The sequence below is a fragment of the Phyllostomus discolor genome, chromosome 15, assembly GCF_004126475.2.
Source record: "Phyllostomus discolor isolate MPI-MPIP mPhyDis1 chromosome 15, mPhyDis1.pri.v3, whole genome shotgun sequence".
NCBI classification, from domain to species: Eukaryota; Metazoa; Chordata; class Mammalia; order Chiroptera; family Phyllostomidae; genus Phyllostomus; species Phyllostomus discolor.
The window spans coordinates 13,196,242-13,217,070 of NC_040917.2; the positions used below are offsets into that span (position 1 = coordinate 13,196,242).

Here is a 20,829-nt window from a genome sequence, read left to right on the forward strand (position 1 = left end):
AAGTCAACCTCCCTTGCAGTCTCCGATTGCAAACTTTGATCAACAGAGGGCGCTCCGAGATCACCAAACACGCTTTAGGGCCTCAGCTACGCGCGGATGCAAATAGTGCCCGCTCTGGCTTCTGTCTCCAAGGTGTATCTCGCGGCTCCCCAGGAGCTCGCCCCTGACACCCCTCCTTCCCCACCTGCCGCACGTCCATTTCACCAGGCCACACGCTGCTTTCTGGCTGACAAGCAGCGCGCAGCTAATGGCGGTGCTATTGCCCGCGGCACCTGCCCGGAGTGCAGAGGCGGCTGGAATGTGGCGTGGGCCTGCCTGGAAGCGTACCTGCCCGCCCCCGCCCCAAGGTCTTCCCCGCATAGGATCGCTTTTCAGTGGGCAGTAGGGACGCGATGGGGACTTCCGCACTGTTCCGACATCTTCATTCTGACCCCCTAACTTCGCTGTGGAGACTGTGAAATATTCCCACGCAAGGGCGGTGGCGGGCGGAGGGTGGATGGATGGCGGCGCGAGAGAGGCACAGAGGAATTTTCCCTGAGCAAGGCAGGGTGTGCGTGTCTCTGTGTGTGTGTGTGTGGGGGGGGGGCGGGGGCGTTGCCCCGGGGTCCCAGGAACCAAAATGTGGCCTTCTTGCCCCCTTCACATCACCCACCGGAGCTGGCGACTGCAAAGCCCCAGCCCTCCTTTGCGCCCTCGCCTACCCCCAGGCCGGGTCTCTCGCGGGCGCCGAGATGCCATTACACCTCACGTGATCCCCGCCCTGGGCCGGTCCTTCCAGAGGCGTCTCGCGGGGTGTTAATTAAAGGTCACAACAAAACAGACCTGCTGGCTTACCAGAAGAAATGTACTCTCGGGAAATGAAAAATGACACCCCGGAGCAGTCACGTGTGGAGCCCAGCATATGCCGGCTTCCTGCGCTCCTGGGCGCTGCGCCGGGGTGGGTGGGGGGTCCGAGGGGGGCGACGGCTGGTGCTCCCCGGAGCCCGCGGTCCCCAGGCGCGGGGAGACAAGGGGGGAGGGGTGCCTAGGGGACCCGCGTGGCGAGGGCAAGGCCAGTTCACACACACCCTCCTTCCCAGGCCCGCACCGTCGCGCTGCGCGTGTGCAGCGCAGCGAGTCCCTCAGTTTCCCCTGCCCCGCGGCTGCCCTCTGGATCCCGGGCTCACCTGCCCCAGCGCTGGGCGGCTGAGCACCTCGCAGATAGGGGCTGGGCGGGTGGGGACCCCCGTCCTGCAGCTGTGGCTGGGAGGGTGGTCCCGCGGCCGGCCGGGGGTCGGTAGGGCCATTCCGGGAAAGGTTTGCAGGGCAGCTCTGGGAGAACAAAGGGCGGGGGGAGGACCCGGCAGGTTTGCGGACTTGTTTGTGACTCAATCCCTTTTACCCGGCGTTTCAAAGGCAGAGCTGCGAGCCTCGCCTGGAAGAGAAAGAACTTGGGGGCGGGGGAGGCGCGGGCTCATTTCTGTCCGGCCCCGCTGGCTCGGCGCGGCCCCTCGGCTCCAGGCGCGCGCAGCGGTGTTTCATTAGAGCCCTGGACGCGGGCCACTCACCGGGAACTTCCCCGCAAGGAGCGGGATTTACGATCCCCCACCCCCAGCAGCCTCTCGGCCTCTCAATGTCAAGCAGCAGCGCCGCAACCTAAAATGGAGCCCGGTCGGCGCGGCGGCGGCGGCGGCAGCCAGGCGGCGGGCTCCCGGGCGGCGGGGCCTCGGGTCCCCAAGCTGTGCGCTGCGCCCGGGCGCACACGCGCGTCCTGACCGCGGACGGCGCCTGGCCCCGCCGAGCCGCCCCTTTCCCTGCCCTCGCGCAACTGTCAGGCAGAACGGGCCGGCGGATATTGGCTCCGCGACACGCCGAGGCTCCTCCCCGAGCCTGGATCTTTATATTTTGGGAGAATTTCTTTGAACTCAGTTACCAAGCTGCGTGAAGGAGACAAGTTCCCACAGCTGGCTCGCTGGCGGGGGCAAGGCGAGGGCTCGCCCACCTCCCCGGTGGCGGCCACGTGCCCTGATTGTAAGCCTCCTTTCCCTGGTGGAGGAGCACGGACTGACTTGGCCGAGGGAAATGCCAATTATCTGGATGTGACCGTGAAAAGAGAACGTGTGTCTGGAGGAGGCAGAAGAGGATGAGGAAAAGCAGTCTCTGAAGAAAGGATAAACCGCCCGCTCCAACGCTCCCTGCCAATTGGCGATATTACTTCTGGGGCCCATTTGCTTTTATCCTTCCTCCCCCCAATTAAGGAGCCTTGACTCGAGGGCCAAAAGACAGCCCCCTAATAACTGGGGGGCCCTTCTGGGTTGGAAGACGCTGTGGATGTAGTGCCGCCGGAACGTTTAGACACACTCTTCTGGAAAAAGCCACCATGAATTCGGTAGCTGGGAATAAAGAGAGGCTTGCGGTTTCCACCCGGGGCAAGAAATACGGGGTAAGTTGTGGCGGGGACAAGGCGGAGACGCGTCTTCAGACCCGCGTCGGCCGGGTACCCCGTTTCTGGGAACCACGCGGTGCTGCAGGGCGGCTCCGACTCGGCTCCAGCTGCAGAGGCGCCGCCGCCGGCTGTGCGTGCGCGGAGGCGGGTCCGCCTGGCCGCGGGGACTCCCGCACACTCGCCTTGCCTGGGGATTTTTCAGTCCTCTGGTGCCTCCCCTTCCCCGCACCCCTAACTTTTGCAGCATTCCTGCACTTAACGGGAGAGTTATGCCAAAAGGGAGGGTTTCCCATGAATTCTCTGCCGTTCCTTGGGATCTTTCCCCTGTACCTTCAGGATCCAGAGGGCTGTACCCTGAATGAATGAATAAAAACCCAGAAGTCACAGCCACCCCCCCACCCCGGCGCCCCCCGGGATAGCGGGCTCCTGGATCTCGAACCTGGGCTCTTGCTGGGATGGGCGTCGGTTTCATAAGCGCGGGGTCTGAATCTCTGGGTTCCCCCTGCAGGTACCTTTGCAACCCCCTGCCCGAGCCATCTCCTTCTCCGGCACCCGGGCGTTGGGGGCTCGCTTAAGGACAGTTAACGAGACAGATTTGGCCACAGGGCTCGGAGAGGTCCCGAACGCGTGCCGTTGGCGCTCGGCCGGGCCCTCGGGGGCGCGGAGATCCCCGGGAGGGCGCCCCTGACACCAGCGCGTTTTTCCCCGCAGGTGAATGAAGTCTGCTCGCCCACCAAGCCCGCGGCACCCTTCTCCCCCGAGAGCTGGTACCGGAAGGCGTACGAGGAGTCCCGCGCCAGCAGCCGGCCCACCCCCGAGGGCGCAGGCTCGGCGCTCGGCTCCTCGGGAACCCCGTCCCCCGGCTCGGGCACCTCGTCCCCGAGCTCCTTCACGGGCTCCCCGGGCCCCGCCTCCCCAGGCATTGGCACCAGCTCGCCCGGCTCCCTGGGCGGCTCGCCGGGCTTCGGCACGGGCTCCCCGGGCTCGGGCAGCGGTGGCGGCTCCTCCCCCGGCTCGGACCGCGGTGTCTGGTGCGAGAACTGCAACGCCCGCCTGGTGGAGCTGAAGAGGCAGGCGCTGAAGCTGCTGCTCCCGGGGCCTTTCCCCGGCAAGGTGAGCGCTGTGCCGCGCGGGGCGGGCAGGAGGGCGGCTCCAGGCCCGGAGGCGCGAGCAGGACGTGGCCCAGGCCTTCCGCAGCCCCGCTGCCCCCGGCAGCTGCCCCTGCCGCGGCCGGAGGAGCCCTGGAGGAGCTGGGGGCTGCTCAGCACCCCAGGGGGTGCGGGTACCAGTGGGCAGCTTCAGGCCTGCGATTGGGGGCGCACCCACGCGTCTCCCAGGACACCGTGGGGCGCAGAGCTTGGGGACCTTCCGTGGCTCCAGGCCTCATCGCCCACGGGGGATGCCCCAGGGTACTTGTCCTGTTGTCCTCCACTCCGGAGAGTCCCTTCCCGCGACCCCCGCACCTGCTGGGCCGTCCTGTCGGACCTGCGCAGTGCTGAGGACCCCCACCCGCCCCTCCGCAAACCTTTGCCGAGTGGCAGGCCGGAGACGCGCTGACACCAGCTTCCGGGAGCCTTTCCTCTCCGCCCCGCACCGGGGGTGCTGGCCCGCTCCTTAGGGTTTTCTCCCCACCCCACCCGTGGCCCTGTACAGGGGTGTCCGCGGTAGAAGTAAAAAGCAAGCGGAGTCAGCATTTGTCACTGCCTGCTTGTGGTCCTTCCTCCTTCTCAGGATCGCACAGACGGAAACACCCACTGGAAAAGCCCGCATTTCCCCCTAACCTTCTGTCTGTCTGAGGAGGAGGAGGGGGTGGTGAGCTCCTCCAAGCCGGGCTACCTGCGGGCCCGCGCCCGCGCGGAGCACGCTGGGCTCTCTCCATGGCAACCCCGCCGGCCGGGTGTGTGCCAGGCGCCCCCAGAGTGCAGCACAATGCGATTGTATTTGCGCTGTCGGGTCCAAGTGCTATCAAATGATAATATTTACTCTTGCACTTCAAAGAGTTTTTATCAGTGGTTAGAAATAGCGAGGGCACAGTGGAGTGCGGTGAGGTTTCTGAGAGGGTTTGTTCAGCGGCCTTTTCTAATTTCCATCTCTGGGACTTGCCGTGCTGTGATTCCGAGCCGTGGACTTGAGGAATGCTTGCATCCGCTTGCCTCCTCCGCGCCTCCACATACGCGCACGTGGATGTGTCCACACGCAAGGGTGACATTACACGAATACCCGCAGACGTTGTGCAACTCTCAACGTGGACAATGACCACCGAGAGAATTGGTTTGGTGAATCCCGAATTCATCTCGGGAGTCATTGACTTGTGCATTGTCGTCAGCACCACATTCTGGTGGTTTGATGACAGAACCAGCAGGGCACCCGCAAGAATAAATCTCAGGGCTTCTAGAAGCTTCTTTCACTCCTTCAAGGTTACACTGTTTCTTCACTCACAGGTTTACTTTCGATCACTTATCAATATTCTTTAATTTCCTACGGCATTCAAGGTGCAGTGTTAAGCACAGCAATGAAATGACAGGTACCCCCAGTTCTTGTCCACGTGGGGGTGATATTCTAGTGGGGGACCCAGACGTTAACCCAGAATGTACAATTCGTCATTTATTCTTCCACCAAGAAGACTGTGGAGCGCTGTGAAATCGTGTTAGCAGACAAGACCCCATGACACATTTGGGAGAACCTTGGTGCTTGCAGATATAACACCTGCGATTTGGGAATCCTAACAAGTTGCAGCCTACCAGATCGTTCTAGAACATTCTCAAGGGGCTATTCTTACAAGGGCTTCTTGGTTGAATGCTCTTGTGCACAAAGGTAAATCAAAATACAGCCTTCTCACAAAAATGGAGGAAGAGAAGGAAATCCAGAGGAAGAAGAAACAAATGTTGAAACGTAGATCCATCCCTCGTGTGTTGTGGGGTCATGTGGCCAAGCAGGTTTGGGGTTTTGTTGAAGCAGCCTGGGAAATTCATTCACAGGGTTATAGGAGGCCACTTGGGATAGTTTCTGGTTTCAGTTACGTGATGGAGTAAAGAGACGTGGGAAGCCGCTCTTGTTGTCAGAGTCCGGAAGGAGGGTCGGACCTGCCACACCTCAGTGCTCTAGACACGCCACGCGGGCAGTCACATGGGATCGCTCTCGGCGCACACAGGAATGTCATGCAGTGCCATGCTGCTGCCTGGGGCTCTCTGTGTGACCCAGCACAGTGGCACCGACCTTCGGTACAGGGGGTGCACAAGACTTAATGAGAACCCACGGTGGTTTGGATTATGTCATTGTTAGTACCAAGATGGCGGGGGGGGGGCTTGATTTTAACTGAAAACATTCTGCGTGTCTCTGGGAATAGTGATTTCAGTTGTTTTCATTTCTAAAGCACTGGTGCCCTCAGACTTGGGTGCACTTCTCATTGCACCTTTCAAGTCTGCAGCCTTTGAATCAAGTAGATGCTGCGTTCTCTCCTGACCACCATGGAAGAAGCCCCATGTCCCTGGGACAAGGCCCTCCTTCTTCCGGCAGTGGGATCTGTGGGCAAGCTGTGCACCCCTGGAGCCCTCAGGCACAGAAGGAGTTAAGTTTCATACAAACAAGAGATGTCGTTGTAACTCCGGCAGCGTGTAGTTGGCCCTAGAGAGTGAGAGTTTGGAGGATAAAGACATGTTTTTGATGGGTAATTAGCAAAAGTCATCTTTGTAATTTGCTTAAGATGCTTAACTGTACTCAGGGAATATTTTCTTAACTAGAGTATTAAATTCTACTAGGTAGTATTAAAAGTCTGTTAGGCAGGCATTTAAAAGTCGAAGGCAGACTAGCACATTAAAGACCCTTCTTACATTAGGATAATTTGGTTTTAGGTCTTTCTCTGTCACTGATTTATTTCGTGACATTGAGTCAATCAGTTTTCCTCTGTATTTTTAAAAACATTTAATTAATTTATTTCTAGAGAGAGGGGAAAGGAGGAGAAAGAGAGAGAGAGAAACATCAATGTGTGGTTGCCTCTCACATGCCCCCTACTGGGGGCCTGGCCTGCAACCCAGGCATGTACTGTGACTGGGAATCGAACTGGCAACCCTTTGGTTCGCAGGCTGGCGCTCAATCCGCTGAGCCACAGCAGCCAGGGCGCTCTTCTGTATTTTTAAGTTTCCTGCTGAGGCACTAAGGAGGAAACTGATTCGCACCATTAGAGTGGCATACAAATCATTCTGGGTAAGGATTGAAAAGTGCTCCCGTTCTTCCGAGACGGGCGTAAGAATGTTGACAATTATTCATTAGACTAGATTCTGGTCAATTTATGTTTTCTAGAATTTAGTGTTTTTCTTACAAAACAGTATCCACTTTCAGTTTCTAACTTCATCAGTTCATTTACCAAACATACTGTCCTATGAGCTCTCACGCAATGCCTGCTGGTTGGCAGTGAGCCTAGTTCAAGTTCCCCAGTCTTGTCTCTGGGACCGTCAGTTACAGAGGGGAGGTGAGGCGCTGGTGAGCCCTCGCGGGGGTGTCTGGCTGCTCCCAGGAATTAGACAGTGGCTCTGGTGGCCCGCAGAGTGAGTGCCCAAAGCTCAGAAGGCACGTGGCCACTTCCTGGGCGGGGATAGTGCTGACCAAGGCAGGAGGTAGGAGGGGAGCAGATTTGGGTGGATGGAGCTCAGCGAGAAGGACGAGGATGGCAGATCTGGTGCCGTGCATGGAGTTTGGGGTTTCTGGAAGGGGACAGAGACCAGAGGCAGATTTAATAATAAAACAGATGCCGCAGTGGAGCAGTGGCAACTGGGAGCCCACACAGCCCTCCCCGAAGCCCTGGATTCAGCCTTTCCAGCCGCCTCGCCTGGGCGAGGCGAGGTGTGTGCCTGGTGGCCGAGTGGACAACACTTGATTTTTATGACCTCAGGCAGTAAAAAAGGACCTACTGGGTTTATATCATTCCTTTTCGAGGGCTGGTAAGTGAAGAAAACAAAAGAGCGTGGATTCGTAAGGTGTTGGGATTTTTAAGCACAACAGCGCTTTTACCCAGTGCAGGGTTTCAGTGCGTAAATATGAAGCCATTTATATCCACTGGCAAGCGCGTCTTTCCTGTTTTATACACAGTCGGGGCAGCACGCCAGAAACGGGGGCCAAGGCACGAATCTCCCATTTCGGGGCTATCCGAGATCGTCCGGATAGCCGCGGCAGGACTTCTGAGTCCACAGTGTGAGCCCTGCGAGACATCGGCCCGCGGGAACTCCCTGGAGTAAGCAGAAATGTTGCAGATTGGCAAGAGGTCATCAGACATCGGTGCATTTCCATATCAATAAAAGAAAATCTTCTTTTATGTAAAAAAAACAACAAGGGGGGTCCAGAAAGACATTCCTATCTGATTTGTTCTCAGTCACATATTCTGGGCCCATTTATGCCCCAGAAATATCAGGAAGATTAGCCAGACATGCTGAGAAGTGTGGCCAAGAGTCACAGAGATGAAAGAAAGAATGTGTCGTCGCAGTTTGAAAACACCAAACGCAGACTCTAAATAGAGCCCAAGTAAGTCTAGACGTGGAGCTTTTATATATATTTATATATATATATATATTTGTATTTTCCCAGCTCCAGAACAGGGGTATGAAAAAATAACTCTATTTAAAAGAGCCCCGAGAAGCTATTGTAAGACACTTTATAAATAGATAAAAATACACTGCATTTTAAATACGTATTAATTATGAGAAAATCTGATGTGGAATCTAAGAGCACAGGGCTATTTTCAGAAAGCTTCATCTGAATCTTTTCCACTTCAGAAGTGTTTGAAATAAAGGAACAGCTAATAATAGATCATATCGGTAATGAATGAGTCCAGTAGCATGTATCATGAAGAAAAAATTTCTGGAACATTTTAGGGATTACGGAGACATTCCTAGTAGACACATGTGAACGGTGATTTCTGCTTTAGGGCTTAGCAAGCTATGGAATAACGGCACTGCACTCTACCCCACTTTTAGTTGTGAACCAAAAAGGTCATTTTTTTAATAGTGACTTAATTCACTTTGTAAAACTCCCTGGCCTGTAGTGATTTCTCCCACATTCACTGCAGACAGGATTATTGCATTAGGGATGTGATTTTTAGAGGCCGCGTCTAGTAATTTGTCAGCATTTGGAAGGACTAAGTCAATAACACGTAGGCGGCATATTTTCGTTGCTCTTCGGCATCCTGTCCCAGGCCGTACCATTCCTCAGCCGGTAGAAATGGCGACAGGATATGGTTGATTCTAAACAACTAACCAGGGTCAGTAGTAGGCGTGAGGCACTGTCCTATGCACACATATTTGCATATATGCACACACACAAAATCTCATAGCAAAATGAAGAGCCACCCGAGTTTTTTCTTTACCCTGGACCCCAGGTGGCCAAAGGGGTTCTGGTCACAGAAGGACTCGAAGTGCAAGGGACAGAGGAGTCCAAAGACACTTTTGCCCCCCAAGCCATTGAGGGTCACTGGCACCCGAACTGCAGGGGTGGGAGAGCCCCGCTCCAGAGACCACGTGACTGACGGTGATTTTTTTCCTGGGTCCCCAGCCGGTAACTTCACGTTGGGCATGGGGGTCGGCCGTGGGAAAAATGCGCGAGGGCGTCGAGAATCCGAGCTGAGTCATTGTCTTGGCTGGGATGAAATGGAGGGGGAAAAGGGAACTTCCTCCCATTTAATCATCACTCAGCGGAGACTCTGTTGTCAGCCCTTTCTGAAACACCCTGCCTGGGGCCCTGTGCCGACCCTCAGGCGGACGGTGCAGCGCAAGGCCAGCGGGGCGACCAGACTTCAGCTCCGCTCCGTCCTGGCCAGGCCTGCACACTGGCGGGGGCTGCAAGGGGCCACGGCCTCTTTTCAGGAGCTCACAGCTGGTTTCCTTGTAGCTACAGCCGCGGGCCTCAGGCTGATCATAGCACCTTCCCTTTCACGAGCCTCCTGGACGTGCGGTCTTACCGTCCTGAGCGAGCTGCCGCGGATGGCTCCTACAGCACTTGCGCGCACAGTCCGGAATGTCTCACAGGGCGCTCGCGGAGGGGCGAAGAGAGAGACGAGACGCCGGTATCCCTAAATGCCTTTGGAAATATGTATCAGAATGGGGCGTCAGTGTCCATCCTCCCGCCCATTGCCTTTGGGACGCCCCAGACCCCATCTCCATCCAAATAAACTGGATTTCAAACCATGCTTAGAGGGAGGTCTGTCTTCCACGCCTAGGGTTTCAAAACTCTGTTTCATTATTTTTGTTTTAGGGGGCAGAGCCTTATGTTATTCCACCAATGTGAAGCCATGCTCCTGGATCACAGGTTGCCCCACAGGATGCGACTTACAGGTGCCCCATGCAGGTTTTAAAGGAACTCACCTGTGTTTTCTTCGAGCATGTGTATAGCTTCCTTTTTAATATTGAGATTTCTGATCCGCTGGGAGAGTATAGTTTTCCCCACTGAGTGACATACCGCCGTGTGGACTGAGTTCTATATATGTTTATAAAATTTAAGGGAGGTGACCATCAATTTCTATTTTATTTACTGCTTTTATTCAGGAATGGGTGTTATATTTTGCCAGAGGTGTTTTCAGTTTTTAGGGAGATGATCATACGATTTTCTGCTTAGATCTGTCAATAATGTGGATTATTATCATTGATTTCCTAACAACAAACCGTCCTTGCATTCCCGTGACAAACCTCCCACAACGTATTTTTAAAATGTGCTCTGGATTCAGCTTGCTAACGTTTCATTTATTATTTTTGCTTTCACATTCACTTGCCAGTAAGCATTTTTCCCCTGCTCATGTACCAGCTACAGTAGTACAATGCCACATTATAATCAAGATATAAAAAAACACTAAAATTTCCCCCCTGAACTCCATCTAGTAGTAGACAGAGACAGGGAACCACAGAGTCAGCACGCAGTGCACCGAGTGCCAGCCCATGGCCTGTGCAGGCGGCCAGGGGGCAGCCCGGACGGGTGGGGCTCCAGCTGACCTTGGAAGTGTGAGCAGGGTCTGTTTCGTGAGCAGGGTCCCACACCAAAATGTTGGGGGGAGGGAATGGCAGGCATAAGGCACAAGGGGGTACCTGCTGCTGTGTCTAGTCACCATAGCATGGCGTGTGCACGGGTGAGTGACAGACGGCAAGGTGTCAAGGGGAGAGAGGGAGGCTGAAGAGCCTTGCAGGCTGGGGACTCTGGCTGTTGTCCTGTGGGCCAGGGGCCGCCGTGCCAGGGCCTTTGGGAGCGGAGGGATCAGACACTCATGTAAGAGCGAATGCCCTGGTCGTGAGAGGGGCGGGGCCCAGGAGAAGCAGGCGTGGAGTGCCGGCGGAGGGCCCTGGCCTGAGTGGACGCTGACACGGGCCTGAACTGAGGCAGCGGCGGTGGGAGTGAACGCCAGCTTGGGCCTGACCAATCTTGTACCTGGAAAACCCAGGAAGGGCGGCAGCTGAGCTACAGGTGGGAGGGAGAGGAGGAAGACGAGGCATTCTCCTGGATTTCCGGCCAGAGCAAGTGGATGGGTGGTGCTGCCATTCACTGAGGTGGGGAACTCAGGCAGAGAGGGGCTTCTGTTATTGTGCGTCTGATTTTTGAGGGTGGCTGCGGATAATCAGATTGGTTTGGGCTCTGCAGAGCGTGAAGTGGAGTGTTTCAGAGAGGTCCAGCTGGGGCTGTAGGGTGCTTTCAGAACCGGAGACGTGCATCTGGGAGACATGACCGTGAAGAAGGTGGTGGAATCCACAGATGGGTGGGCTCTCCATGGAGCATGTGTGCATGAGACAGTAGGCACCTGAGGATGGGGGGGGCACCCACTGACACTGAAGGGACAGGCAGCTGGAGGAGTCAGGAAGGGGGACCAAGAAGGAGAGGCCAGAAAAGGGGGAGGAACAGAGGAGACAGTGGTGTCATGGAGACTGAGGGGGGAGAGAGTTTTGGGGGGAGGGGTCAAGGGCCCTCCTCGGAGGGTCAAGGAGGTAAGGACTGAGGTTTCCATTTGAATCGGCAAATAGGGGGTCAGTGGGGATCTTTGTTAGAACATTCTGGCGCCCTGGAGAAAGGTCCAGGAGTGGATGGAGAAATGAGGACATCTGAGGCAGCATTCAAGTTGTTGAGGACACCAAGAGGTGGAGGGGGATCCATTCATCCAGGCTGAGCCGCCTGGCCTTTCTGAACCTGGTCATCCCCATCTCTGCATGGGGGCCATGACAGTACCGCACTGAGGCTGCCGTGGGGATCAAGTGGAACTGTAGGACGGTAGGCAGCCCGTCTTTATTCCAATGAAGTTGGGTTTTAGGAAACCCCCTCCCTTCCCCTCCCCTTTTCTCCTCACCCCTCTCTCCCCCACCTTTCCTTCTGCCACTGCCCAGACACCAAATGAAAAAGCAGCAGCTGGAGAAAATGGAACCACCTTGCAAATGAATAAAGCATCTTGAACTGTTGATTCATGTGTAGGGCAGCTCCACAGAAAACTGAGGGTGATCAGTTGATACAAACAGCCACCCCTTGGGCACAGAGGCCACGGATGGGGACTGAGACGCCGCCGCAGACAGAGATCCCGTGTCTGGAGCCTGCGCCTCTCGGAGGCCCTGCGGGGAGCGTGGGGCGCCGGTGCATGCAGGAGGGAGAGCAGACTGCGCCCAGCGACTGTGCATGCCGTGTGCAGACCCAGCAGCACCAGGAATGCAGGCTTATCTGCCTTCCAATCCAGTTTTATCCCTTCCCAGTCTGCTCTGCAGTTACACTCTGCTGATCCTATCGCTTGGATTCCGACCAGACCCGGCGGAGGGGCCTGGGAATAAGGACACCCTCCCCCACCAAGAAGTATTTCCTGCACAAATCTCGGCTCCCAGCACTGGCGGTGACCTGGGCAGAGAGGGTTCTTATAAAGTCGGATTTAGAAACAATCTATATTCATTTGCTGCCACATGGGTGAATGTGCAGGGAGGCTCTGGGGTAGAGTGAGTTCTTCTGATAAGCACAACTATCTAAATATATCTGAAGTGCTATAGACCAGGTCACTGCTAAGGGTCATTTTTATCCATTTTTTCAACTTCATGGAGTTGAAGCTCAATATTGTTACCAGCCACAGAAAGTTCTTGGAAGGAGTTTTAGCTTTCTATACAACGTGGTTTTGAAATCTCTGATAGTCCTTACACACCAAACGGCTTTATTTTTAAAGCGTGAACCGTGGACCATCACTCCGAGTCCACTTTGCTGCCCCAGGAGCAAGAAGTGTAAACTCTCGACCACTCTTTATCTAATCTGAGCGATGTCTTAGATTTGTAGTTGCTAATTCAGGATTTTTTCTAAGATAACATAGGAACTCAAAGGGCTGGAGATTTTTCTGTGTAATTCCGTCTTTTAATTAGCAGTGATGAGCGGCTGCGCTTTCCCAGGAAACGCTGTCATCTTATTGACGGTGGTTGCTTTCTTTAGAGTTGTAACCACTACCTCCCGACACCCCGCTCCGTCTAACTGGTGGTCTCATGCCACCATCGGCGACGGACTTATACCTAATCAGAAACCGACAACAACAACCAGAGTTGCCGAGCCACTGATCCAAAGGGCTGTATAGAAAATGCACAGTTGAATTCAAGCAAACAACTGGCAACCGCTATTGTTTAAGAAAAATAACCAGCTGCCTGGCTCAGTTGTGAGTCTTTCCGCAGAGGGACGTCTTGATCTTGAACATGGCAGCTGAAGCGGTGCCCTTGAGTGCCTTCCCTGTGGCCCCACAGCTATAATAAACTGGAGCATCACTTATTTTCCAACAAGCCAGGCGATGGGGGCTAGGTGATAGAAGGGGGAAGGGTAGAAAGGAGAGGGATAAGATAGAGGGGAGGAGAAGGAGGAAGGATGAGAGAGGGGAAAGGAAGGGGAGACAAAGGGGTGGGTGGTTGGGAGGCACTGGAGGTGGCCGACCATCCCAGATGTTTAGGATAAAAAGGACGGTTCTTCGGTGAGGAGACAGAGGCGCAGTCACGGCTCTAGCACTAATTAGCATTGTGATCTTGGGCAAGTCACCTCTCTGACTCGGGTTTTATTTTTCTATTGCGAACCAAGAGGGTGAGAGTTGGTGGTCTTTAAACTCTTTCCAAGCCTGGGCGTCTCTGTGAGGCCAGAGAGAAGTACTGGGACTTTAAGGAGCTCAGTCCTTACTCCCACATTCCAGAGGGGTCTGTTTCCAGAGTCCGGGATGGATTCCTGGCTGAACCAGGGGCCGGAAGCTGTTCCTTTAGCTGCCACCTTGGTGGGGCTCAGCCAGCCAAAGTGTGTCCCCCTGTTTGCCCCTCCGAACGAAGGTACTGGTAGCATCCTCATGGCCGGTGAGTCTGTCTCTGGACTTTGGATCATAAATAGACTGACCAGATTCTTCCTGTTTCTTAATAAAGCTGTTTCCTTGACTGTCCTCAGTATTTGTAAGCAGACATAAACTTGGACAAACAAAAGGACAATTGATTTTAGAAGAGCCATTTGGCAAGGACTGTTTGAGAAAAAGTATTGTCTTATTTATAAGACCACTTAAAGTTCATTGTACATTAAAAAAATGTGCCATACTGGTTAGGATTTAGAGATAATTGGCAAAGAGTTTGTCCTGGGCAGCAAAATAGGAACCCTAGACCCCAAGCATTTTATTCCTTATTCCTAAAAAACATTCTCCATCTAAGTCTTTTTCCAAGACCTTTTTAGGTTCCTTTAATTTCTCCTTCTTTTTTTCTGCTCTTTCACATGTGTGGATAAGGGCCCTAATTATTTAGACCAATATTGACATATCCCCTGCCCACGACTTCGGCGTAGAATCACCCTGTAGTTTTTGATACTGTGGTTTATAAATGAGTCAACGAGGTGGATTAAGTCATCATCGGTTTGACTTTTCTTTAGCATCAGCCCAGGCGGCCCCTTTGAACTGTCTCCTTCCTGTGGAGTGTGTCCCTCTTATTCGAGCTGTAATACTTTATATTTGTATCCTAGTCTAAGTACAATTCAGAGAGCATAGATGTGAAGAGCAGGGCTCCATTTGACCTTGACCTGCCCAGAGCTCATCAGGACAGTCGAGAAGAGGCACAGAGCGGCAGGAATACCATTTACTGCTCCTCATTCTTGCTCCCGGGTCTCCGCACTTAGTTTCAGGGAACATTCTTGAGCCAGGCACCCCCCGGCTCGGCATATGGCCTTCAGCACAACAAACCCTCCATGTGATTACGTTCTCAGATGCTGTCCCTTATCGCTCCTCTTGTTCTTGTTCCTACATTTGCTCGTGTAATTGTTTGTGAAATTGCCAAGGAGAAGTCTGTCTAACTGGCATGCGCGGACTTTGCGGGAACCCGAGGGAAGCAGACCTCTAGGTAACGCCAGAGACATCCCGCCTCAGCTGCAGACATTGTGAGGCCGAAGCTTTTATTGGAGGTCAAGGCAGCTAATAAAGCGGGCTGTGCAATTAAAGGGCATTCGCCAGAAGGATGCTGACTGCCTCCGCAGGCTGAGAGTGGAGGAGGGGTTGACAGCTGCAACTCTGCTAATGATGGCTTTACGAGCCTTTTTTGCAGCCAGGGTGGCAAATGTAATACAAAGGGCCACGGTTTTAATGTGCCTGACCCACCTCTCCGCTTCCTGTGTGAGGCAGCCTCTCGGGAAGGAAGTGGCTGCTTGTAGCCTTTTTGTGGTGGTCGTTGGCGCTAATATACTTTTTTAATGCAGTACTTGTGGTTATTAGTGATTCTCCACAGTGCCTCTTTAAGATGGTCAGGAAGGAGCTAACGGGATGGTGGAGGGGCTGAGGAAGTGGCCGGGGTCCCCCAGAACACCCCAGGCTCCCAACTCTCCATCTGATTCTGATAGGATTTCTTTATGCTCATACTTTGCCCTTGGGGATCTCCTTGACTCTGAACCCTGGCTGTGTAGTCGTGGTAGCTGATTGATTTCATGTTTCGTTTGGTGCCTGTACACCCAGGAGACAGTAACTATTGGTTAAATACACAGACTCTCTAAGGATTTCTGGCCCTTTGAGAGAACAAGTTCTGCCCTTCCCACTGCTGTGTAATGAAAACGTCACTGGGGAGGAAGGAAGGGGATGCTGGTGGTACCTGGAGTGGTAGGAGGTGATGCTGGGACTAGTCCCGGGGGGAGGGGGTGACACAACGCCGTACCACCGACACGTCTCCTGTTCCCTGGAGGAGTGAACCCCACAGGGATCCAAGGGTGAGCGTGGTCCTTCACCTGCAAGAACACCAGTCTAGGTGTGTATGGGTCAGCTAGTTGGGAGGCCCTAGAATTCCTTATGAGTCACTGCCCTTGTTTCTGCTCGGCATAATGCAGTTATCTTCACCTCTAGCCTTGCAGGATTGAGGATGGTGAGGATGCCCCCGGGTGCTTGGAATGGGGTCCCAGGTCTTCCGAGCAGGGAGTGTATTATCACTGCTTGGAACTCACCTGAGTGGGTACGCGTGAGGCCACTTTTCCAGATGCTGCCCCTCAGGTTGAATGTCTCCTGTCGTCCCAGCAGGGACACTGCACAGTGGACACAGCTCTGCCTCTGTGAGTGGGTACGATGGTGACGTTGCATCCCATCCAGGGTGGCGGGGGGTGGTGGTGGTGTCTGGAGTGGTAAAGGAATCTCTCTCCCTGTAAAGGCCTGGAGCTGCCCTGGAGTCTGGAGGGATAGGAGAAGTGCAGTCGGCTGGGTTTGCGTCATCGCGTCATTCCAGGCAGGGTGGCGAGGAAGCAGGGTGGTTGGGCCATAGGCCTCCTTGGGGTGGTGCTCGTTCTCAGAAGAAATGGCACAGAGTTCATGGCTCTGGCTCAGAGCATCCTTTCGTATCTCCTTAGTAGGATCATGGACCTGCCAGTCCCTCTTTATCATTCTCACATAGGGCGAAATTCAATTTGCTATGTCAGTTTAAATGAGTGCCATTAATTTTTAACATCGTTCATCACCTTTACTCCTGGAGACCTCAGAACATCCTTTTTAGTCATTAGCATTTCATCAGCATAGAACGCTAGCGCAGAGGGAAGCTTCGAGGTTATGCGGCATTGCATTGCTGTTGTGATTAAAAGCTTGACTTTCAGAGCCAGACCGTCCTCGTTTGCTCTGCCATTTGGCAGCTCTGTGCACGGGAGGAGGACTTCCTGCTTTCTGTCTCGGTTTCCTCACTTGTGTAAATGGGGTGAATGATAATGGCTTTGTAGGCATGTTTTGTGTGGCACATAGTAGGCGTTCATTAAATGTTAGCATCCAAACTGCTGTCTTAGAGAAAAGTAAACATTTATGTATCTAGGTGGTGCCCTCCTTACTCCAAGATTCATTCACCGCAATTAACACTGCGTTTATGCATTGTATATTCTCTCATTATCTGTTTCTCTGGTTACCCACCTGTTCATCTGCGTGTCCAACATTTCTTGGCCTTTACCACCTAGGAATGCGGCCTCTGGACTTGGAGCTGGGGACAGGAAGGTGGTCCCCACACAGCCATGCCCTGGTGTCCCGCACAGCCTGCTGGGTGGGGTGGGTGTGGAAATGAAGGGCTGAGTGTGGTTAGGGGCCCACGGGGGAGCAGCCTCCACTGCTTCAGGCCATGGCCACGGCCACTGCCACTTCTTTGTCATGGCACCTCTTTAAGGAGCGCACGCCGTGGCTGGATAGGGGGTGGGATGAGGTGGTTTCTTAGAAGTGGTGACAGCTGAGTCAAGTCTAACAAGGGGAGTGGGGAGTGGGGGCTGAAAAAGGCGAGGTTTTCCAGGGACTCTCGTGAGCAGAAAACAGAAGCATCCTCGAGGGTCTATGCGACCCCTGGGAAATGCGGCATTGCCAGACACCAGCTGTCCGAGGACGGGAGCCTAGTGTGCTGCCTTCACAAGATGTAAGTGACAATGTGAGACTTGGACACATCGTTGGAACAAATGCTGATGCCTTGTAGTGCGTCCAGTTGGCAATACAACACCCTCGTTCACGACAGCATTATTCACCGGAGCCCACGGTGGAAGCGATACAAGTGTCCATCCATGGGTGAATGGATCCACAAATGTGGTGGACACATCCAATGGAGTGCACTGAGCCTTAAAAAGGAAGGAAATCTTGACCCATGCTACAGCGTGGATGAACCTTGAGGACATCATGCTCAGTGAAAGAAGCCAGACACGAAAGGACGAATACTGGGATATTCCACTTATTGGAGGTACCTGGAGTTGTCAAACTCACAGGGACAGAATGGTGTAGAATGGCGGTTGCCGGGGCCTTGGGGGAGGAGGAACTGAGAGCTGTTGCTGAGTGAGTTAAGAGACCGGGAAGACGGAAACAGCGCTGGACATGGGCGGCATCACGGTTGCACAATAATGAGTCTGTACTTAATGCTTCTGAACTGAACACTTAAAAATGGTCTAAATCATCAATTCCATAGTATGCGTATTTTCACACACACACACACAATACAAACAGATGGCAACACAAACTGTGTCAGGAAACAGTGTGCTAAGGCAGGAGAGATGCCCGTGGACTGTGCCATCAGGGAAGACTTCATCCAGTGACAGCCCGTGAAGAGTGACTGTGGCATTCGCTGGTCCCACCAGCAGACGTATCGGAGCGTGCTGTGTGTGGTATCACATTTGATGCTCACGCCTGCCCTGTGACTTAGGTACCTTACTGTCCCCTCGTTGCCGATGGGAAAACTCAGCCAGGCGAGGTGCCTGGACCACCATCCTTTTCTCCTTTCTCTCACTTCCACTTACCCTCTGTGAGGCCTGGCCTTGGCCTTGGCCAGCCAGGAGCTCGTCAGCTCCTCCTGCTGCACTGGCTGCCAGTTGGCGTGTGTCACGGGCAGGACCCTCGTTACTCTGTTCTGCAGAAACCAGGGCAGACCCGCTGTTTCATTGGCGCCCCTACTGGTTCCTGAAGTTTGCCCCGGTGGACATTGTCACCGAGGAAACACGCGAAGCTGACAAGTCTTTGTGAGGGTGGCACTGTGCGTGGTTCCATGCATAACAGTTACTAATACGTGACAATAATTACATTGCACATTTTGCAGTAAACGAAAAAAAATTGCTTATTAGCACTTGGGAATGTGACAGCAGTATTTATGATAGCAGAATACATTTATAAATCTGGCACCGCATTTTGTATGACTTGCTTTTTTGGAGGTGGACCAACTGGGCTCTTTTCAAGATCAGATACGTTGATACAACCTTATATTTAGATAGCTCCTCCCATCAGGGCTCTGCCCTGGGCCTTTGCCACTTTTTCCTTCTTACTCTCAACATCCCTTTCAGGAATGTCACAGCTGGGTACAGGGGGTCTGTCTTAACTTCATTTAAGAGGCAAGAGAAAGAAGGGTAGAGAGATCAAGAGGGTTCCCCCTCTTACCATTATTCCATAACTATTTGTACGGTATGCTCTCTGTGCTGCTCACCCTTCCAGGCCCTGGACCCTTGGTCAAGGTCACCAGTGAGCTCAGGTCAGAGCCCAAGGCCCTGCCTGCCCTTTTCTGGAGCTGGGCTGCCCTGAGCTTGCAGGATTTCAGGGTGGTTGAAACACCTGAGTCACTGACGGGTATCTGACACCGGGCACAGGGAATTCACGGGAGCGGAACCTGCCCACGGGCTCTGTCCCCAGACGAGGTGCCATCAAACCATGAAACTCCCAAGCTTTCCTGGCAGAGCCCCCTTCAAATCATTCCCCTGGACTCTGGCTAATTGGGGCTCCTTCTGGGGGGCCCGCTGCCCGTTCCTCGCTGCCCTTCCTGGTTGAGACTTCCCGCAAGGGCGCAAAGCTAGAACAGCAGCTTTTGTCTTGAGCAAGACCATGGATGGTGCAGGGACTACTTTCAGATGCTGCTGGTGGGGCCCAGGTTCAGTGCGGTGACCCCCAGGTGAAAGGCGACATATTCCATTACAGCTTGGAGCCAGGCGGCCCCCCGACCCCAGTGCAGCTCAGTGGAGAAAGAAGGGAGGATAGGGTGACACCCACGCTAGACAGCAGCTAGAAATAGGTGAGGAAAAATGTAAGGATGGCGCTTCAGTTTCTACAGATATTTTTGTAACCTACGTTCATGTTAATACAAAAATACCGGTGATGTAATCCCGTATTCCTGGAGTGAAGGTTGCACAGGACTAAAATCTGTGTGTGAATTATATGTGAACATGGGTAATGAATATATATATATAAAGTGCTAGGTTCAGATCTAGTTTTTTTTCCTTCCCCAAGGTTTTGAGGAAGGGTGAAATCTGAGTTGTATCATTTAGCTCCACCCAAAAGGAGTGCAGCTCTGAAACGAGACTCTTGGAAGGCTGGAACTCACTGCCTTTCCAGGTCTCAGGGCCCAGGGTTCAGCCCCATTCACTCTGGGTGGGGGGTGGGCCTCCTGGGCGGTGGGTGTGGTTATGTCGGGGACTCAGCTCAGCTGGTGACGGGAGGTGGAGACCCAGAACAGGGCATTTGGGAGAGGGAAGGGACGAATACCGGCAGAGGGCGGGTTTCCATGGGCTGAGAGCTTTCAAGGTTCTGTCACGTGAAGATTTTAATCTCTTAGTTTTTTCGAATAGTTCATTTAAAATTTATTTTTCATTACCTTTTATCCCTCGTCACGTAAAGATCTGAAAAACCAACCAACCAACCAATCAAAAACAGGTACAAAATATGAGAAGATGTAAGTTTGTGGCAAGATGTAGAAAGCCAGAGTCCAGCCATGATTTAAAAATAACGAAGCCAAAATCTGAGTTCTAAGATCTCTTTTATTGTGTTAATGCTTCCTCGAAAGCCTCCTTTTATTTGTCCCGTTTCTAATTGTTTCTCTTCCTGTCTGCAGTTAAAAGGGAAGAGCCGCAAGCCTAGAAGCATTGCTTTACTTAGCTGTGAAATTTTATTCTGAGCAGTTTTACTTCAGTGTTTATTCCCTGTAAGACACTGGCATAATTTTTCAAAGAAAAATTTAGGAAGACGTAGTTTCAGCTATGTGAATGGTACACCAGAATTCACTAGTGAGTAAAATGTCATACTCCATGCAAGGGGACCAGAGAAATTCAGGAAGATGCATCTTTGGGCCGGTGATGGGACTTTATTTCCTTCTTTTTCTCCATCCCAGGTGCCAGCTGGGATGCCCCCACCCCAACCCCCTGTGTGTGCTGTAGCTGGGCCTGTCCCCAGGTTCGCAATCCCCCAGACCTGGCATAGTCCACACTCACCCCCGTTCACTCCCTTGATTAAGCTGCACACCCTCAATGGGCAGCCTGGCAGCTAGTTGAAGGCATAGAAGGTCTACAAGATACTGAAGGTCCTGGCAGGTGTGTAATGTGCCGCGTGTCAGCTACTTCCTCCAAGACGCTTCTCCCCTCAAGACACCAGATAGACATGCGATCTGGTTCAGCTCTTCCACGTTCAGTGTAAGGGCTCAGGGACAACTGGTGGATCAGCTCCTGCTGTAACCTGTGCCTTCAACTGG

General features: G+C 53.4%; 1 protein-coding gene across 2 annotated transcripts in view; it reads left to right on the top strand.

The window, feature by feature from the left end:
• The first annotated feature begins 1,070 nt into the window (after positions 1 to 1,070).
• Positions 1,071 to 20,829, top strand: part of KIF26B (kinesin family member 26B) — a 376,031-nt gene continuing 356,272 nt past the window's right edge. Inside the window, exons 1-2 of one of the 2 annotated variants that reach the window (XM_036016113.1) lie at positions 1,071 to 2,422; positions 3,137 to 3,538. In XM_036016113.1, the coding sequence (XP_035872006.1) occupies positions 2,360 to 2,422; positions 3,137 to 3,538 (465 nt within the window). In that variant the 5' untranslated portion in view covers positions 1,071 to 2,359. The remainder of the gene's footprint in view (positions 2,423 to 3,136; positions 3,539 to 20,829) is intronic. The other variant, XM_028531214.2, reaches the window with a different exon arrangement.